Source organism: Nannospalax galili, unplaced genomic scaffold (assembly GCF_000622305.1).
Source record: "Nannospalax galili isolate Female #2095 unplaced genomic scaffold, S.galili_v1.0 scaffold1486, whole genome shotgun sequence".
Classification (NCBI taxonomy): Eukaryota; Metazoa; Chordata; class Mammalia; order Rodentia; family Spalacidae; genus Nannospalax; species Nannospalax galili.
Genome location: NW_008355165.1, coordinates 613700 through 629028, shown reverse-complemented (window position 1 = coordinate 629028; position 15329 = coordinate 613700). Strand labels below are relative to the sequence as shown.

General features: G+C 41.4%; 1 protein-coding gene across 3 annotated transcripts in view; it reads right to left on the bottom strand.

The window, feature by feature from the left end:
* Pip5k1b (phosphatidylinositol-4-phosphate 5-kinase type 1 beta) overlaps nucleotides 1–15329 on the bottom strand; it is a 325417-nt gene that overhangs the window by 129142 nt on the left and 180946 nt on the right. For all 3 annotated transcript variants that reach the window (XM_008852280.2, XM_008852282.2, XM_008852281.2), the window contains exons 5-6: nucleotides 13600–13717; nucleotides 2086–2238 (exon numbers count right to left, since the gene is read on the bottom strand). In XM_008852280.2, coding sequence (XP_008850502.1) covers nucleotides 2086–2238; nucleotides 13600–13717 — 271 coding nt within the window. The remainder of the gene's footprint in view (nucleotides 1–2085; nucleotides 2239–13599; nucleotides 13718–15329) is intronic.

Genomic DNA, 15329 nt, shown 5'->3' with positions numbered 1-15329 from the left:
ACACCACCCAACAACCCACACAAAAAAAAAAAAAAAAAAAAGAAAAAAAAAAAAAGGGCCCTTTTAACAAAAAAAAAAAAAAAAAAAAAAAAGGGTACAGATGAACACAGCACCTGAGAACATATACATCGAGCACTAATAATATGGATTTCTAGGCAATGCACATGGTGCTGCTTCTTTTTCCTGTCTGTATTTTCTATTTTTCTGAAAAAGAAAATGCTTGAGAATCAAAACCTTTTAAAACACGCATGCTGCCCAGTCAGACTTTTGATTTTTATAATTAAAAATGAGGTTAGTTTGTGTACTAAACACTGTCTCTAGGAGATCTGGGGATTAAAATGATGTCTCTCTGTAGAGATGAATTGTGTGGTGGCTTCTCATGGATTCTACTGTGGGTCAAAGGTGACCATTCACACCTGGAGTAAGGAATGGCTCTGAAATCTACACGTTTGCATGTAGCTGCTCTAATCATAGAAAGTTAGGGGTTATGCAACCACATTGACACAAGAGATATGAAAATGACAGAAATACTTAGCAACATTTGAAAAAAAATAAAAATTAACACCAAATGTCTAATAAATCAATCTGACCTAAGTTATTGTTTCTTTTTCCCCAAAATATTAGGGGAAAAGTTAGGTATGGTGACCCATGCCTTTAATTCTAGGACTTGGGAGGGGTGGCAGGAGGATCAGGTGCTCAAGGCCAGCCTCAGCTACACAGAGAGTTTGAAGTCAGCCTGGACTATGTGTTAAAACAACAACCCCTACAAGAAAGGTAATTCTCCTGTTAGCATGTTTAACCTATGAAACCCTGAACTGTGGCTTCTCCTGTTAGCATGTTTAACCTATGAAACCCTGAACTGTGGCATGCAGAAGGTAATAACAGCGCAGACTAGGAGCTGGTGTGCACTGTGGGGCTGGAATGCAGCCTCTGTGCAGGCCCAGTTCTCTATCAGGCTGTGCAGACCCTGCTTTGCACTTCTCTCCATGAGTGCCTTGCCTTCTTTTATCGTGGTTATTAATTTTTCTTTATTACATTTATTTATTTAGCATGTGTATGTGTATGTGTGTGCGAGATGTGTGTGGAAGTCAGAGGACAATGTGAAAGTGAGTCCTCACCTTCTACCACGTGGGTCCCGGGGCTTGAACTCCAGTTGTCAGGCTTGGCAGTAAGTGTCTTTATCCACTGAGTCATCTTGCCAGCCCCATGACTTGCCTTTTGATTCAATTGTCTTTGCATGAATGATACCATCTACACAATGGCAGCAGCTACAGTGCCTAAGGTTACTATGAGGATTAAGGAGTTAGGGAGGAAAACCTCCAAGTCTTGTTTAAGGCAGAACAGGCAATCCACAGACATCATCATGCACAGTATCCCCATGCTAGGTACAGGGAGCTTTGCAATGCGTTGCTTCCTTTCTCCTTTCATCACTCTGACTATACAACGTAGACAGCATTTCTCAGTTTCTAAAGGTGGAGGGCACAAAGGCTCAGCAGAGGTGTTGCTTTCTCAGTCGGGGTCACAGCTGATAACTGAGTTGCACTTGAACCCAGGACAGAGATTCAGCAACAATGCTCCATTACTTAGTTTTTATTTACTTTTTTTTTCTTTTGAGACAAGCTCTCTCATTGTATTTAGTCAGGTTTTGAACTGGTGAACCTTTTGCCTTAGCCTCCTAAATGCTGGGATAACAGGTATGTACCACTATGCTTGGGCATTACTTATTTAAATTAAATACTAATTAATAAATTATTATTAGTGTGTATATGATGTATGAGTACATGAGTGCCACAGCACATACATGGAAATCAGAAGACAACTCTGTGGAGTCAGTTCTCTCCTTCCACCATGTGGAGTCTGGGGATTAAATTCAATAGAGGAACAGGGGAAGGCTTGTGTATCAAACATGTTTACCCGCTGAGCTATCTTGCCTGGCCTTGGGTATTATTTCTTAAAGTTCACTCAAGGAATGCCATAACATAATCTAAATGTAAAGAAAAGACAACATGTCAAGAGTTCTGAAACAAAAAGGAAGAAGGAAACCTCGAGGAAAGTAAGAAGCTTGAACAGTGTGCAGCTCCTTACCATGTAATACCCTGGCAGCAGCTTCTGCAGGAACTCCGCTTCTTTATGCTGAACGGTTTTGATGATAAATTCATCATCACTGGTCAAGAAAAACAAGGATCCACTGGCTCCAGGGTTGGACAGTTCTATCAGAGGTTCACTGCAGATGGAGTACTAAAAGAGTAAATAAATATTTTATGAAAATATTTACTTATTTATGTATCTTGTGCTGAATTGAACTTAGGGGCTTGCATTCTTCCATTGAGCCATACTCCCCAGTTCTAAGTAAGCATTTAAAAGTATGCTTTGGGGGTTGGAGAGACAGCTCAGTGGGTAGAGTGCTTGCTGTGCAAGCATGAGGACTTGAATTTGAACCCACAGCACCCATATATAAAGCTGAGCATGATAGCCTCCATCTGTAATTATAGCACTGGGGAGGCAGAGGCAGGGGGATTGCTGGAGCTCACTAGCCATCTGGTCTTGCTGAACTAGTGGGCTTCAGGTTCAGTGAGAAAAAACAAGTTGGAAAGCCACAGAGGAAGACTTTAAAACATCAGCTTCTGGTCTCCACACATATATATACGCTTATGCACATGAATCTACACACATGTGCACATATGAACATAAAGACATGGCCACACCACACACAATCAAAGTGTATAGTTTCATTTCTGTTTCATGTTACACATGCACACATATACACACATACACACACATTTAAAAAAATACATGTTAGCCAAACATGGTGAGACAGGCCTATAATCACAGAACTGGGGAGGCAAGGAACAAGGATCAGTTTGAGATCATCTGGACTACAAAGTGAGACCCTATCACACACACAGAAAAAGAGTACATTTTATGTGATGGTTAGTTTTAATTGTCAACTTGGCACAATCTAGAATCACCTGGGAAGAGAGCCTCAAGGAGGGGGTGTCTAGATTAGGTTGACCTGTGGGCATATATTTGGGGAATTGTCCTGATTACATTCACTGATGTGGGAAGACCCAGCCCACTGTGGGGGGCACCATTCCCTGGGTTTGTATCCTGAATTGCATAATCACAGAGAAAGTAAGCTGAGTGTTCGAATTCATTCTGTCTCTGCTCTTGACGGTGGACTGATCTCCCTGCAGTGATGGACTATAAGCTGGGTTTATGAGCTGAATAAGCCCTTTCTCCCTTATGGTTACTTCTGTCAGGCTATTTGCCTCAGGCATCCTCCAGTCTCCCCTTCTCCAGCTCTGGGATTATAAGGGCATGCTACCACACACAGCATTTAAAATTTTATTGCATCTTTGAGAATTTCATGTAATGTATTTTGATCAAATTCACTTTCCAGTCTCCCCTTAATTCTTCCCAGATCCACTCCATCTCCCTATCCCCCAAAACTTCTTGTCCTCTCCTTTTCCCCCCCCAAAACTCATTGAGTCCAATTTTTCCTGCCTATATACTCCTGAGTGAGGGGGTATCCAATGGAGTGTGGTCAACCTACCAGGGGCCACATCCTTAAAAAAAGCATTCTTCTTCCCCCCGCAGAAGCCGTCAACTGTCCATAACTCTTTGGATGGGGTGTGTGTCGGGGGGGGAAGGCTAACAAATCCCTTCCCTCTTCATGCTAGAATGTTTGTTAGCTTGATCTTGTGTAGGTCTTGTGCAGGCAACCACAGCTGCAATGAGTTCAAGAGTGTAATTTCAGTGATCCCGCCATATCCAGAAGACACTGTTTCACTTTGGTCTTCTCTAACCCTTAGCTCTTACAATATTTCCACCTCTTTTGGTCCCCAAGCCTGTGTGTATGTGTGTGTGTGTGTGTGTGTGTGTGTGTGTGTGTGTGTGTGTGTTATTCACGTCCATTGTGGCTATGCACTCCACAGACACTTATTCTCTGCACTGTGACTAGTTGTGAATTTCAGCATTAACCACTGTCTATTTCTCAAAGAAACTTCTCTGATGAGGTCTGAGAGCTTCACTAATCTATGGTTGTGTACAGAGATACAAATTTGGAGAGAAGTTTGATAGTATGTCCACTTAGCACAATAATAGGTTCACCTGTGCGGCCTATGAGCTCCTTAACCATTAATTCCTGGCCTTCCTGTGGAGTGGACCTTAAATCCAATCAGAAAGCAGTTAGTTACCCCTCATGACATTTGTGCCACTATTGTACCCATGGGCATATCTTGCCATGTGGGTCATTATTGCAGTTCACAGGGTTCATAGCTGGGTAAAGCTGTTGATAATTTCTGCCAGCCCCCAGCAGCCTTCCAGTTCTATGAATGCTAGGCAGCAAGGAAGAAGCTTCCTGTCAGTACCAAGTTGATTTCACCACATTCAGCATTTTCAAGTGGGTTCTGGGGATCAAACTCAGGGCCTCATGCTTTCAAGGCAAGTACTTTACTGACTGAGTTATCTCCCCAGCCCAGCTAAGGTACTCTTAATGCATATATTTCTGTGGAGGATGAGTACATGATTAAAGCATCTTGACTTTTTAAAACAGGAAGCACTGTCTACAAGCTTTGAAAGGAGGCTCCAAGTAAACTCAGGAGGCTTTCTGGGAGATTTTTATTTATCTTCATGATTCTCTAATGAGAAGGAGACATGCTCTCCCCACTGTCAGTATCACATGATGGAATCAGGGATCACTGTATCTATTCAGTGAGAAAATTAAATAGGAATCCAGCTTTCAGCAAGTACCCATGAAGCCCCAGCTGAAGGTAGGGTGCATGCATGAGTGCATCACCTAAACACAGAACCGCTGTTCTTTCCAGTGTCCTCACAGGGAACACTGCACTCTCAGTGCATCCACAGATGACATTACATCTGTATCCGCAGTCCACATCTGACTCTAGGGATCCAGACCTGTTTGTCTAACATTATTAACAGATATCTCTACTTAGTCCCATCTCAACACTTTACATGCAAAAAGTTTACAATCAAATTCATTTCTAGGCTATGGTTAAATTATATGACCTTGTCAAAATGAGAAAGGTCTTTTGTTTTTTTGGGGAGGGTCTTTTTGAGACAGGGTCTCCCTGTGGCCTCAGCTGGCCTGGAACTTGCTATGTAGACCAGGCTGGCCTCCATCTCACAGAGATTCTCCTGCCTCTGCCTCCCGAGTGCTGGGATTAAAGGCATGTGTCACCATGCCCAGCTGAGAAAGGTTTTTGTTACCATGGCAAAATATATATTGTGGCTCTGGACCAAAATATAAGGTTGATGGGTAGAAGAAGGGCTGGGATCCAATCTCTAGTCTTCCTCAGACAGGTAAGAGTAATTGGACAGGGCACATCTTGCACAATGGAAATGGTGACTCTAGATCATCTGACTTCTATCCTTTGCTTTTCCTCTCTTTCCCTCATTTTAGAGGATGAAACACTATTTGTCCTATTCTCTAAGCCAGAAATGTGGGGATCATCCTTCATACTTCACATTTCCTCATTCATATTCAAATGCTTTTGTATTTTGTCTCCTATTGGCAGACCATCTCCTCTGCCAATACCCCAAGTTCACTGTTATTGACTCATGCCTGGTCACTATGGTATGCCACTGGTCTCATCTCCCACTCCTGTCCCATCCAGTGCCATCTCCTATGGAAACCAGGGGTCTTTCTACATGCAAATCGGATCATGTCCTTCTCATCTTTCCATGGTTCTTGACAGAATGTTCACGACCATGAGTGGCCTAGTGCTGCTCTCCAGCCTCGACACGAAACAGATCCTCCTTGAAGCTTCAGCTCTGGAAAGGCAGTGAAACTTATTCTCATCTTCTCAAATGTGCCATGTAGTCTTGACTGCAGGGTTTTTCACTTTGTACTTTTGCAGTGCTAGGGATGGAAGCGTGCCAGGCAGAGATTCTACCAGTGAGTTACATTCCCATCTAGTCTTTTTGTATTTTGCCTTAAACAACCCCATAATTCAAGATAAGGGTCTGATTACATTTTCATGCATTTTGGTAACCAGTTTTTCCAATAAAATTAGCATAGGAGACAGTTGTTATCCCATGACCCCCCATATGTGTTCTTAGGATTGTTGAAAATCCATCAACAGTACACGGGAAGGCTTATTTCTGAGCTCTTATTTGATCAGTTTGTATTGTCTAAGACAGGGTCTCCCTGTAGCTGCAGCTGGCCTGGAACTTGCTATGTAGCCCAGGTTTGCCTTGATCTCACAGAAATCTCCCTGCCTCTGCCTCTGCATTCTGAGTGCTGGTATTAAAGGCATGTGCCATCATGCCTGGCTTGACTTTTTATTCTTAATTTAATTTTTTTGTATTTTTATGTGTATAAGTGTTTTGTTTGCATGTATGTAAGTGCACAATGTATGTGTGTTGCCTTTGGAGGTCAGAAGAGGGTGTTAGATCCCCTGGAACTGGAGTCACGGATGGTTGTTAGCCTCCATGTGGGTGCCGAACTCGGGTCCTCTGCAAGGGTAGCCAGTGCTCTTGTGCACTGAACCATTCTCTAGCCCTACTTTTAATTTTTCTGATACAAGGTCTTGGTTTGTAACCCAGGCTGGCCTTGAACTCATGATCTTCCTACCTTAGCTTCCCAGGGCTAAGGTAATCACCACCACACACAGCTGGCTTACACTCTTAATTCTCTTTTGTCTAACAGCAAGAACCCAACACTTACATGCAAGGTAGGGATAAGATAAGAAAACAAAAACTGCTGCCAGGCTGTGGCTAGGACACCATAAAGCCAAGAGGAAGCAGAGAGTTCTTGTCCAGCTGTGTGAGCAAAGTATCCACATGAAGGGGAACCAGGGAACAGGGATGGGAATTAACTGGTGTTTGTAAAATTGTGACTCTTGCAGGCTTGAGTTATATGACACTGAGTAAGCTGGTATGTTGGAGCCTCAAGGAAACCTCCCTCTAAAATAAAGGTAAAAACATCAACCTGAAAATGTTTAAGGTGAATGCTCTTCCCTGACACAGTGACCACTATGGATGTAGATGAAAGTGGCAATCAGTCAATGCTCACTTTCCCTGGGCAGGGTAGGAAGAGCTGGTTCTACTCTCACCTCAGTAACACTAAGCTTTTCAGACAGACTCCTATGAAAAGATGCTATCCCCCAAATATACTAAGACATCCTGAAGAAAGCAAAAAAAAAAAAAAAGTTGTGCCTGTTGTATAATTATGAATGCAAAACCCTGGTGTGAACCCCAAGCTCTTATAAAAAGTGAAGGCAGACTCCAGAGTCTCCAGAAAATTTTAAATTATTCACTAGTATTTGAAGTTCCCACAGAACCTTCTTATGAGTGGAAATAAATGTAGAGTATAAAATAAGTAATGCAGAAAGAACAAATAGAGAAATGATGAGAAACTTAAGAGAATCTGCCTAGAAAAAACTGGACTGAGACCTAAACATTCCTCTATAAACACTGACCTATGATGGAAATGACTTCAACAGTTATTTGTCAAATACTCATTTATTATGTAATTTATAGATGCCTATCAGTAGTTTTGACCTAGTTTGATAACATTCTGAATTAACATCATGAACTGCATATCATCAATGTGCACCTGACATCACAATACTTAACAGGCATGTGACTTACCCTCCAGAATTCTGCAGCCTCTCTACAGCTTCAGTACCATGTTATCTACCAAACCACTTCCTAAAGACTGCCTTTAGCACCAATGAAGAGAGAGGTAGGGCATTTTAATCATCCATGATCACGTCTCCACGTGTGTTCCTGGGTTTTATGCACCTACCAGGCGCTTGTCATTTGCGAAAGCTGCTCAAACATATGCATTCTCTCACCTCAATTTTCTGCAAGTTCCCCTTGCTATACACACTGGAGTGAAAGTAAAGTGCATCCCAGGAGGTCCCTGCCAGTGCAAGACATAATGTGAACTTGCACTACATGCTAAGATAATCTCACTATTTCCCTGGTGGAATCCAACATTCACTCTGATTTCATTCATACAGGTGCAGGGAAACCTAAAAGCTCCTTCTATGAGTTATGTTGGATTTCTGAACACCTGGGGAAGGAAAGAATGAACAGCCTGTTGCTGTAGCAGAGATGGGCTCCTTGTATAGGAACAAATAAGAAAGAAGGGCATTCACGGTGCTGTGCACACACACTTCACTTACTATAATGCCTCCCTATCCAAATTATACATGCTTAGACTTGAAACTTATCATTAGCAAGCACATGGTGAATTTAATGAAACTGAGAACATAAACATAAAAATTCAGGCAGAAATCTAGACACGACAGCACAAACCTGACAGGTATGAATTTCAAATCTGCCTGTAGAGTTGGAAGTTGCTAAGTGATGGTCTCCTCTCTCCTCCTCTACTGAGAGTCATGTATTGTCACAGTGTGGGTTTCAACAACCCTGTTTGACAGATGCCAGGGCATTCTTGGGATCTGCACCACATCCTCTGTCTTTACGGAGAAGTTTTATAGGCATGCCTATTTGTCTTCTGTGCTTTATTTGAGCTTAACTGTTCAAAATGTGCCTTTTTGGGTGGGTTGAACTTTAGGCTGTGTTCTTCAGAACAGACAATCACTATGTGATAGGGTGGGAAGCAGCTACCTGGGATCATACTTGAGAGGTGTGTCATGATGGGTAGGAAGCATGAGACCATTGGGACTGGTCTTCAGAACATTTGGGGAAAGTGTGGAAACTACTATCCACATCCTGGTTCTGCTCCTACCAATGCAGGTAACCGAGGACACTTCCCTTCACTGAACTTAGCCTCTGATTCCTCATATAAAGATCGGTTAAAATGATTCTGAGGATGACACCTGAGTCTGAAGCATGCTACTACATGCATCTGATATACTCTAGATTGTGTGGTGGGGTCCCCCAAAAAGAGATGAACTTCCAGAAGCTCCAAGGCTTACCACAGAGCTGCCTTAGTCCCAGGATGTGGGTGTCTCCAGTGTAAGGGTGGGTGGCCAACTGCTGGGGACCCAGCTATCAAGTGTGAATTGGACTACTGGCTTATTCTGTTCCTTGCAGGTCCCAGCCATGTGCCTAGTCAAGGAGCTGTATATGAGATGAACAAAGGCGGGGGAGAAACGGAGACAAAGGAAAACACAGGTACGTGCCTGCTAACAGCCCCTCCTCATGGTAGAAAACTTCATACACATATCCATGTTTCTACTTTTAGCTTCCAATGATTAACTCATGGCTAATTTTGTTTCTTCCATAGCTTCAACCACCCCCCTTTCTGCCTCCTCCAGATTCACTTCTTTATTTTGCTTTCAATTATTTTTAAATAATATTTATATTGAGAGTTAATGTATATTCCATTCAATTCACTGGGCACTCAACTACTGTGTATAAAGTGCTTTGCTTATAGTTACAGAGAGAGTAAAAAAGTCATACTCATTTAACTTACAAAGTACTTCCAACTGTTTTTTAGCTGACAAATAAAACATCTTTTTTTATGGTGAACATGAGGTATACGTGTATACAACGTGGGGTGGATAAACTAAGCTAAATTAATATACCTTTTACGTTTTTGAGTATATGTTATAGGAAAGTTTTAAATTTATTCTTTTAAAAATATATTATTATTTTAAATTATGTGCCTATATGTGTGTCTGTGTATGGGTAAGTGCATGTCAGTGCAGGTGCCCAAGGAAGCCAGAAACGTCAGTTCCATCAGGTTGTGGTTGTGAGCTGCCTGATGTGGTTGCTGGGAACTGAACTTGGGTTCTTTGAAAGAGTGGTATGTGCTCTTAACCACTGAGCCATTTCTCCAGCCCCTAAAATCTATTCTTTTAGCAACTTTAAAGTGCATACCATTTTGCTATTGGCTTGAGTTACCACACAGACTTTGTACTGAAAGTTTGTATATTTTTAGCCCTCAAATTCTTAAATAAATCTCAGAGAGCAAATCACTTCATCTATAGATGAAGACTCATTCTATCATTTCCTACCCCCCTAATAATTCTGTAACACTACAAAAAACGTTACATTTCCTTTTTAAAAATAGTTTAAAATCCAGTTTATTTGAACTGTCTGACTCTATCTATGCTTCAGATCAAAACTCTCCCCTGAAGCAATACTGGTCCCTTCAGAGTTCTTCTAAACATCTGACACATTCACACCCCCTGGCCTCACACTCCTATCAACACCCCTTTTTCAAGCCCCGAACATCTGTCCCTTACTTTCTACTTACTCAAATGCCCTGTAATATTGATTTATTTACTTTCTTACTTAAGACAAGGTCTCTCTGTGTAGCCAGGCTGTCCTTGAACTCATGTCCCTTCTTGGTTTGCTTCCAGAGTGCTGGGATAACAGGCATGTGCCACCATGCCTGGCCCTTTAATGACAGAGGCACAGTAAAAGCCATGTAACACTTACAGAAGGCCTCTGAACCTTCCGACAGACCACTCCCTCCACAGAATTTCTGAAGCAATCTTTATTTTGGTTCAGGCTTTTCACTTACTGCCTAGGGAGGGATATTTTTTTCCACATAAAGTAATCTTACTGTGATTCTAAGTTCTCTAAGCATTATGACTTAAAAATTTTAAATCTCTCTGTAACTATAGGTTAATAGGTGCTCAAAGTGCCCACTGATTTCAATATTCATCTTTGCCAGGCATACAGATAAAGGCCTTTTCATTATCAAGTGGCTTAGTCTCCTAGGCTCCTTTGCAAATACTCCAGCTCCATTAAGAAAATTTTTCTGGCTTAAAGAGACTCATTACAGGACTAAATAAAAAGATTATTTTTATTTTATGTGTACAAGGGTTATGCCTGCATGTATGTAAGTGTGCCCATGTCATACACTGCCTGCAGAGGACAGAAGAGGGTGTTAGAGTTCTTAGAACTGAGTTACAGACTGTTGTTAGCTGCCATGTGGGTGCTGGGATTCAAACACTGGTCCTCTGAAAGCACAGTCATCTCTCCAGCCCCCTCATCATGAAACTTGTGAAAGCTGTGTGAGAAGTTGTTCAGAAAAGAGCTTTTCCAAAGAAAGCAACCATGTGCGATCAGAATGAGTCCTGGCTGTGGGCAAAGAACGCAGCAGGGCTGAGAAGCAGTCATCTTGTCACACTACAGCCAGTGCTGTGACAGATGCTGTCATCACAGAGCTGTGAACTGCTGTGGTAGCTCTTTGGCTGGTCGGTACAGAAGGACTTTTGGACAAATGACTTTCACCTAACCTTGTAACCAAAAAGTTAATTTTATGGTTTAAGATCATTTAATGCAGGGCTGGAGTGATGACTTAGTGGTTAAGAGCACTGGCTGCTCTTGCAGAGGACCCGGGTTCAAGTCCTAGCACCTACATGGTTGTAGCAACTGTCCATAACTCCAGTTCTAGGGGATCTGACACCCCCTTCTGACCTATTGCATGACCCAGGTGCACTTACACACATGAAGGCAATACACTCATACCCATTTAAAAAAAAAGATCATTTAATGCTATTGAAGCTTGTTTATAATGTAACAAGCTTACCAGGCCTTGGGCTCCTCTTGAAACTTAAACATAACTTTAATTCCTAATGACTCTTCCTTGACCTTGAGCTAGAACAATGTATATGTGTGTGTATGCTGTGAATTTTGAAAGTGCCCCAAATGTGAACACTGGAAGCAATTATACCATTTATGTTGCAAACCACAGGTGGGAGTGATAACATTTGTTTGGGCTTGTATGTGCTGCTCTAGGTCAGCAGAGTCAGGAAGGATAAATTCCCTGATAAGACAAATCCTTCCACTTTTTCCTCCCCCAATGCATGCTGGATGTACTGCTTCAATAAAGAGAGCAAGGCCTTTGTTTGTGAGCACAGTTCTGGGAGAAATTTGAAGGAACAGGTTCTCAGAGAAGCTCACATCCCACTCTTGGTTGAAACGGATACTCAGTCAGGCTGTCTTTATCCAGGCATCAGTGTAATGTGACATCACACCAACACAGGCCAGAAGTTTAACGACATTCAGAAGGAGAATCCATTCATTTCTTCTGTGTGGCACAAGCTAAGAGGCTGAACTTGCTTTCCATAATATAACATGAAACTCCATTAGGTTCCCAAAACCCATTTCTGTGAGATGGTGACCTTCAGTTATTTCTGAATAGTCAAACTTGAAGAATCTTTTCCAACACACACCTCCAGAACATGCTGTGCTTGAGCTGGGAGCGATAGTGAGACATACCAACATTTCAAAGGTAATAGTGAGATAGAGAGAGCTGGCCTTACAGAGGCCAGAATACCCTGGGCTTTGCAGCATTCTTCACTATTCTGTAGAGTTTAAGTGCTACACCCTGAGGAACTAGATTATCTTGTCAAGGAGAAATCATATGATTTTCTGGGCCAGGGAAATGTCTCAGTAGATAAAAGTATTTATTACGAAGACTGATGACTTAAGTTTGGATCCCTGAAACCCATGTAAAAGTCAGATGTAATGGTGTGTGTCTATAATCCCAGCACCCCTGCAATGTGCTGGGAGGCAGAGACAGAATATCCTAGAAGCTCGCAGGCCTAGAAGCTTGGAGTACACATAATGGCATACTAGAGAGATTCTGCCTTAAAAACAAGGTAGAAGATAAGTACCAAGAGTCAAGGCTGTCCTCTGGTCTCCACACTGCATTGTAGCTCATGCACTCCCCCCTACACAAAACACACACACACACACACACACACACACACACACACAAATATTTTAAAAAGAATCATGTTACATTCTTAGGGATCAACTAAAAGGAGGCTCATTCATGGGTTTTCATTAGCACACAACAGACATCAGCTTCGAATTTCATTCTTTGTATCTTATTCATATTGAAAGATGAATTTAAGACATTCTGTTACCAATGACAAATGCTGCCCAAGTTCCTCCAGAAAGCACTGCTGCAGGATGTCACCCAAGACCATTCAGAATGGTTAGAATGCTAAGCAGTAAGTATTTGATGGCATTTTTTCTATGGCTGCTTAAAAACCAATTCTGAAGAGCCCCAAGGTAGAAACAGTGATCAAATCGTAACAAGCCACCTCTCTTTAAAAAAATGTGAGTTTGTAAGTTTCGGAACAGGAATGAGATAAACTCTACGGCCAAACTGGACACCACAGACTGATGTCTGTGCCTCTTGTGTGCCAAGGGAAAGACAGAGAGGATAAAACATACCCTTGTACATATACAAGCAGGATTAAAAGGAGATTACATGAAGAGATGTTGAGAACAAAACTATACAGCTTCTTTAAAATGTCATCTGAATTTATGGGGCAAGGTGAAAATTGTTGTGGTCCAAGGAAGGTCTGAGATGAGTGATAAAAATAAGACAAATAAAATAGGAAGACATTCAAATAGAATCCAATTAGTAAAGTTCACAGGAATCTTTAAGATTAATTATATCGGTTACAATGATTAACTGAAGCGGCAAATCACAGTTATTTAAATAGTAACTACAGATTTTGTAACTATCAGTTAAAAGCTATGGAATAAAATCACATTTCTTAAAGGTGAATTTATAGTCATAAAACATAGACCATTTACAATGCTCCTGAGGTCTATAAGAGACAGCCACTTGTGACTACTGCTATGTGAGACTATTTATATCATGCATTTCTATGGAAAGACTCTTACCAAGTAATCATCAGGCTTGATTCCAAAGAGTTCTCTGAAGTACCGGAAGGCTAGCGGAGCATAGGTCTTAAATCTGAAGTCTGGATAGTGATGTGCAGGGGTCAGATTGCTCCCTTCACTGTCATTCAAATATCAAAAAGGAGACAGAGAGAATGTTAGCAAAGGCAAATTTAGTTTCAAATTCTACCTCAATTAGTCCTGGGTCATTTCCTCTCTAGGAAGAAATGCCACCTGTCTGTGGGTCTCTCAGGGATCATATCACCAAGGCTGATGACCCTCAGGTAAAAACATAGCAATGTAGCAAGGGCCACTCCAGCAAGCATTTCCTGATGATCACAGGCTGCAGACATCCCTGAGATCCCTCTCCATTTGTCCTTCCTGGGAAAATTATCATTTCTTCCAATGAAATCACATTGTAATGTTTTAATGAGACCCTGAGCTTCGTGGGTGGGGTGATTAAAAATATTTTCTGGCCATGAATTTTGGATACTGGATAAACATCTTTAACCAGGGATATGTGAAATAATTCTTAAAATAGCCTATTGTCCAGAGAGAACCAGCATATTGGAAATAAACCGGACCTTAATTGGAACTCTTTCTTATAACTGGAGATTTGAATGTCTGATTTCAATCCCTAAATATATCAGTATCTTTATTTTTCCTTTCCTGGGTTAGTTAAAAGTTTTATAAAATCCCTATGTAGTAAAAATCTTCTTAACAAACAAAACACGATCCATACAGGTGAACGCTCTTCTATGCTTATCATGATCCTACCCCAGGGGCTCCACTAGCTTGAAGTTTGAGGTCTCTTAGTCTCATCTTTTGTTCTCCTTTGACTATAGACAATATGCAGTTTTATGCGACTATTACATTTTTACAAAATACTCAATCTACTCATGCTTAAAGTTTTCATTGTGAAAAATTCTGATGACCCCATAGAATAATGTAATTTTAGGTGGAGGTTCAAGGTCTCTTTGTCCCATATTTCAGGTGGATACTGACATCTAGGCAAGTTTACCATGGTCTGCTTTGCATGGACATCACACAGTTAGCACTGTGCAACTACAAAGCCTTGAGAACCCAATAAATACTTGGAGTCTTCTATGTTTTCAGTTTGTTGGGATTAACTGGATTTTAGCATTAGTGCCTGGCACATAACAGACACTCAGGGAGCATCTGTTGAATGAAAGAATGAGCTTCCAGGATGATGCTGTTTGAATTAGAGTTGTTCTTACCAGTAAACATATATGGAAAATTTGGCATGGTTTTAAAAAAAATCACCATTGAAGGCTAATTAGGAATTATCTATTTGATGTATTCAATATGTCCAAGTTTTCCTCCTGCATGGTTACAGATGACTATGTCTTTTGGGGGAACAAGAGGGAAGAGTTGGCTTGTGTTGCTAGGGATTATCCATGCACCCTGTATCGCATTTCCAAATGCTAGGTAAGTATTCTATTGCTGAACTACATGCCCAGCCCTAAATGCTTACCTTTAACGGTGAGGATATGCAAAGTGCCCATGTTGGGAACATGACATAGGAACTAAGGCTGACAGAGAGAAGAGCTATCAATCTCCATCTCAGTGTGAAATGGCCCCCAAAGTGCTTGCTCATAAATGGTTACTCAGCTGTTTTTCCTTTAGGGTTTTCTAAAAACTTAGAATATTATTATCAACATTATTAGTGTGTGTGTGTGTGTGTGTGTGTGTGTGTGTGTGTGTGTGTGTGT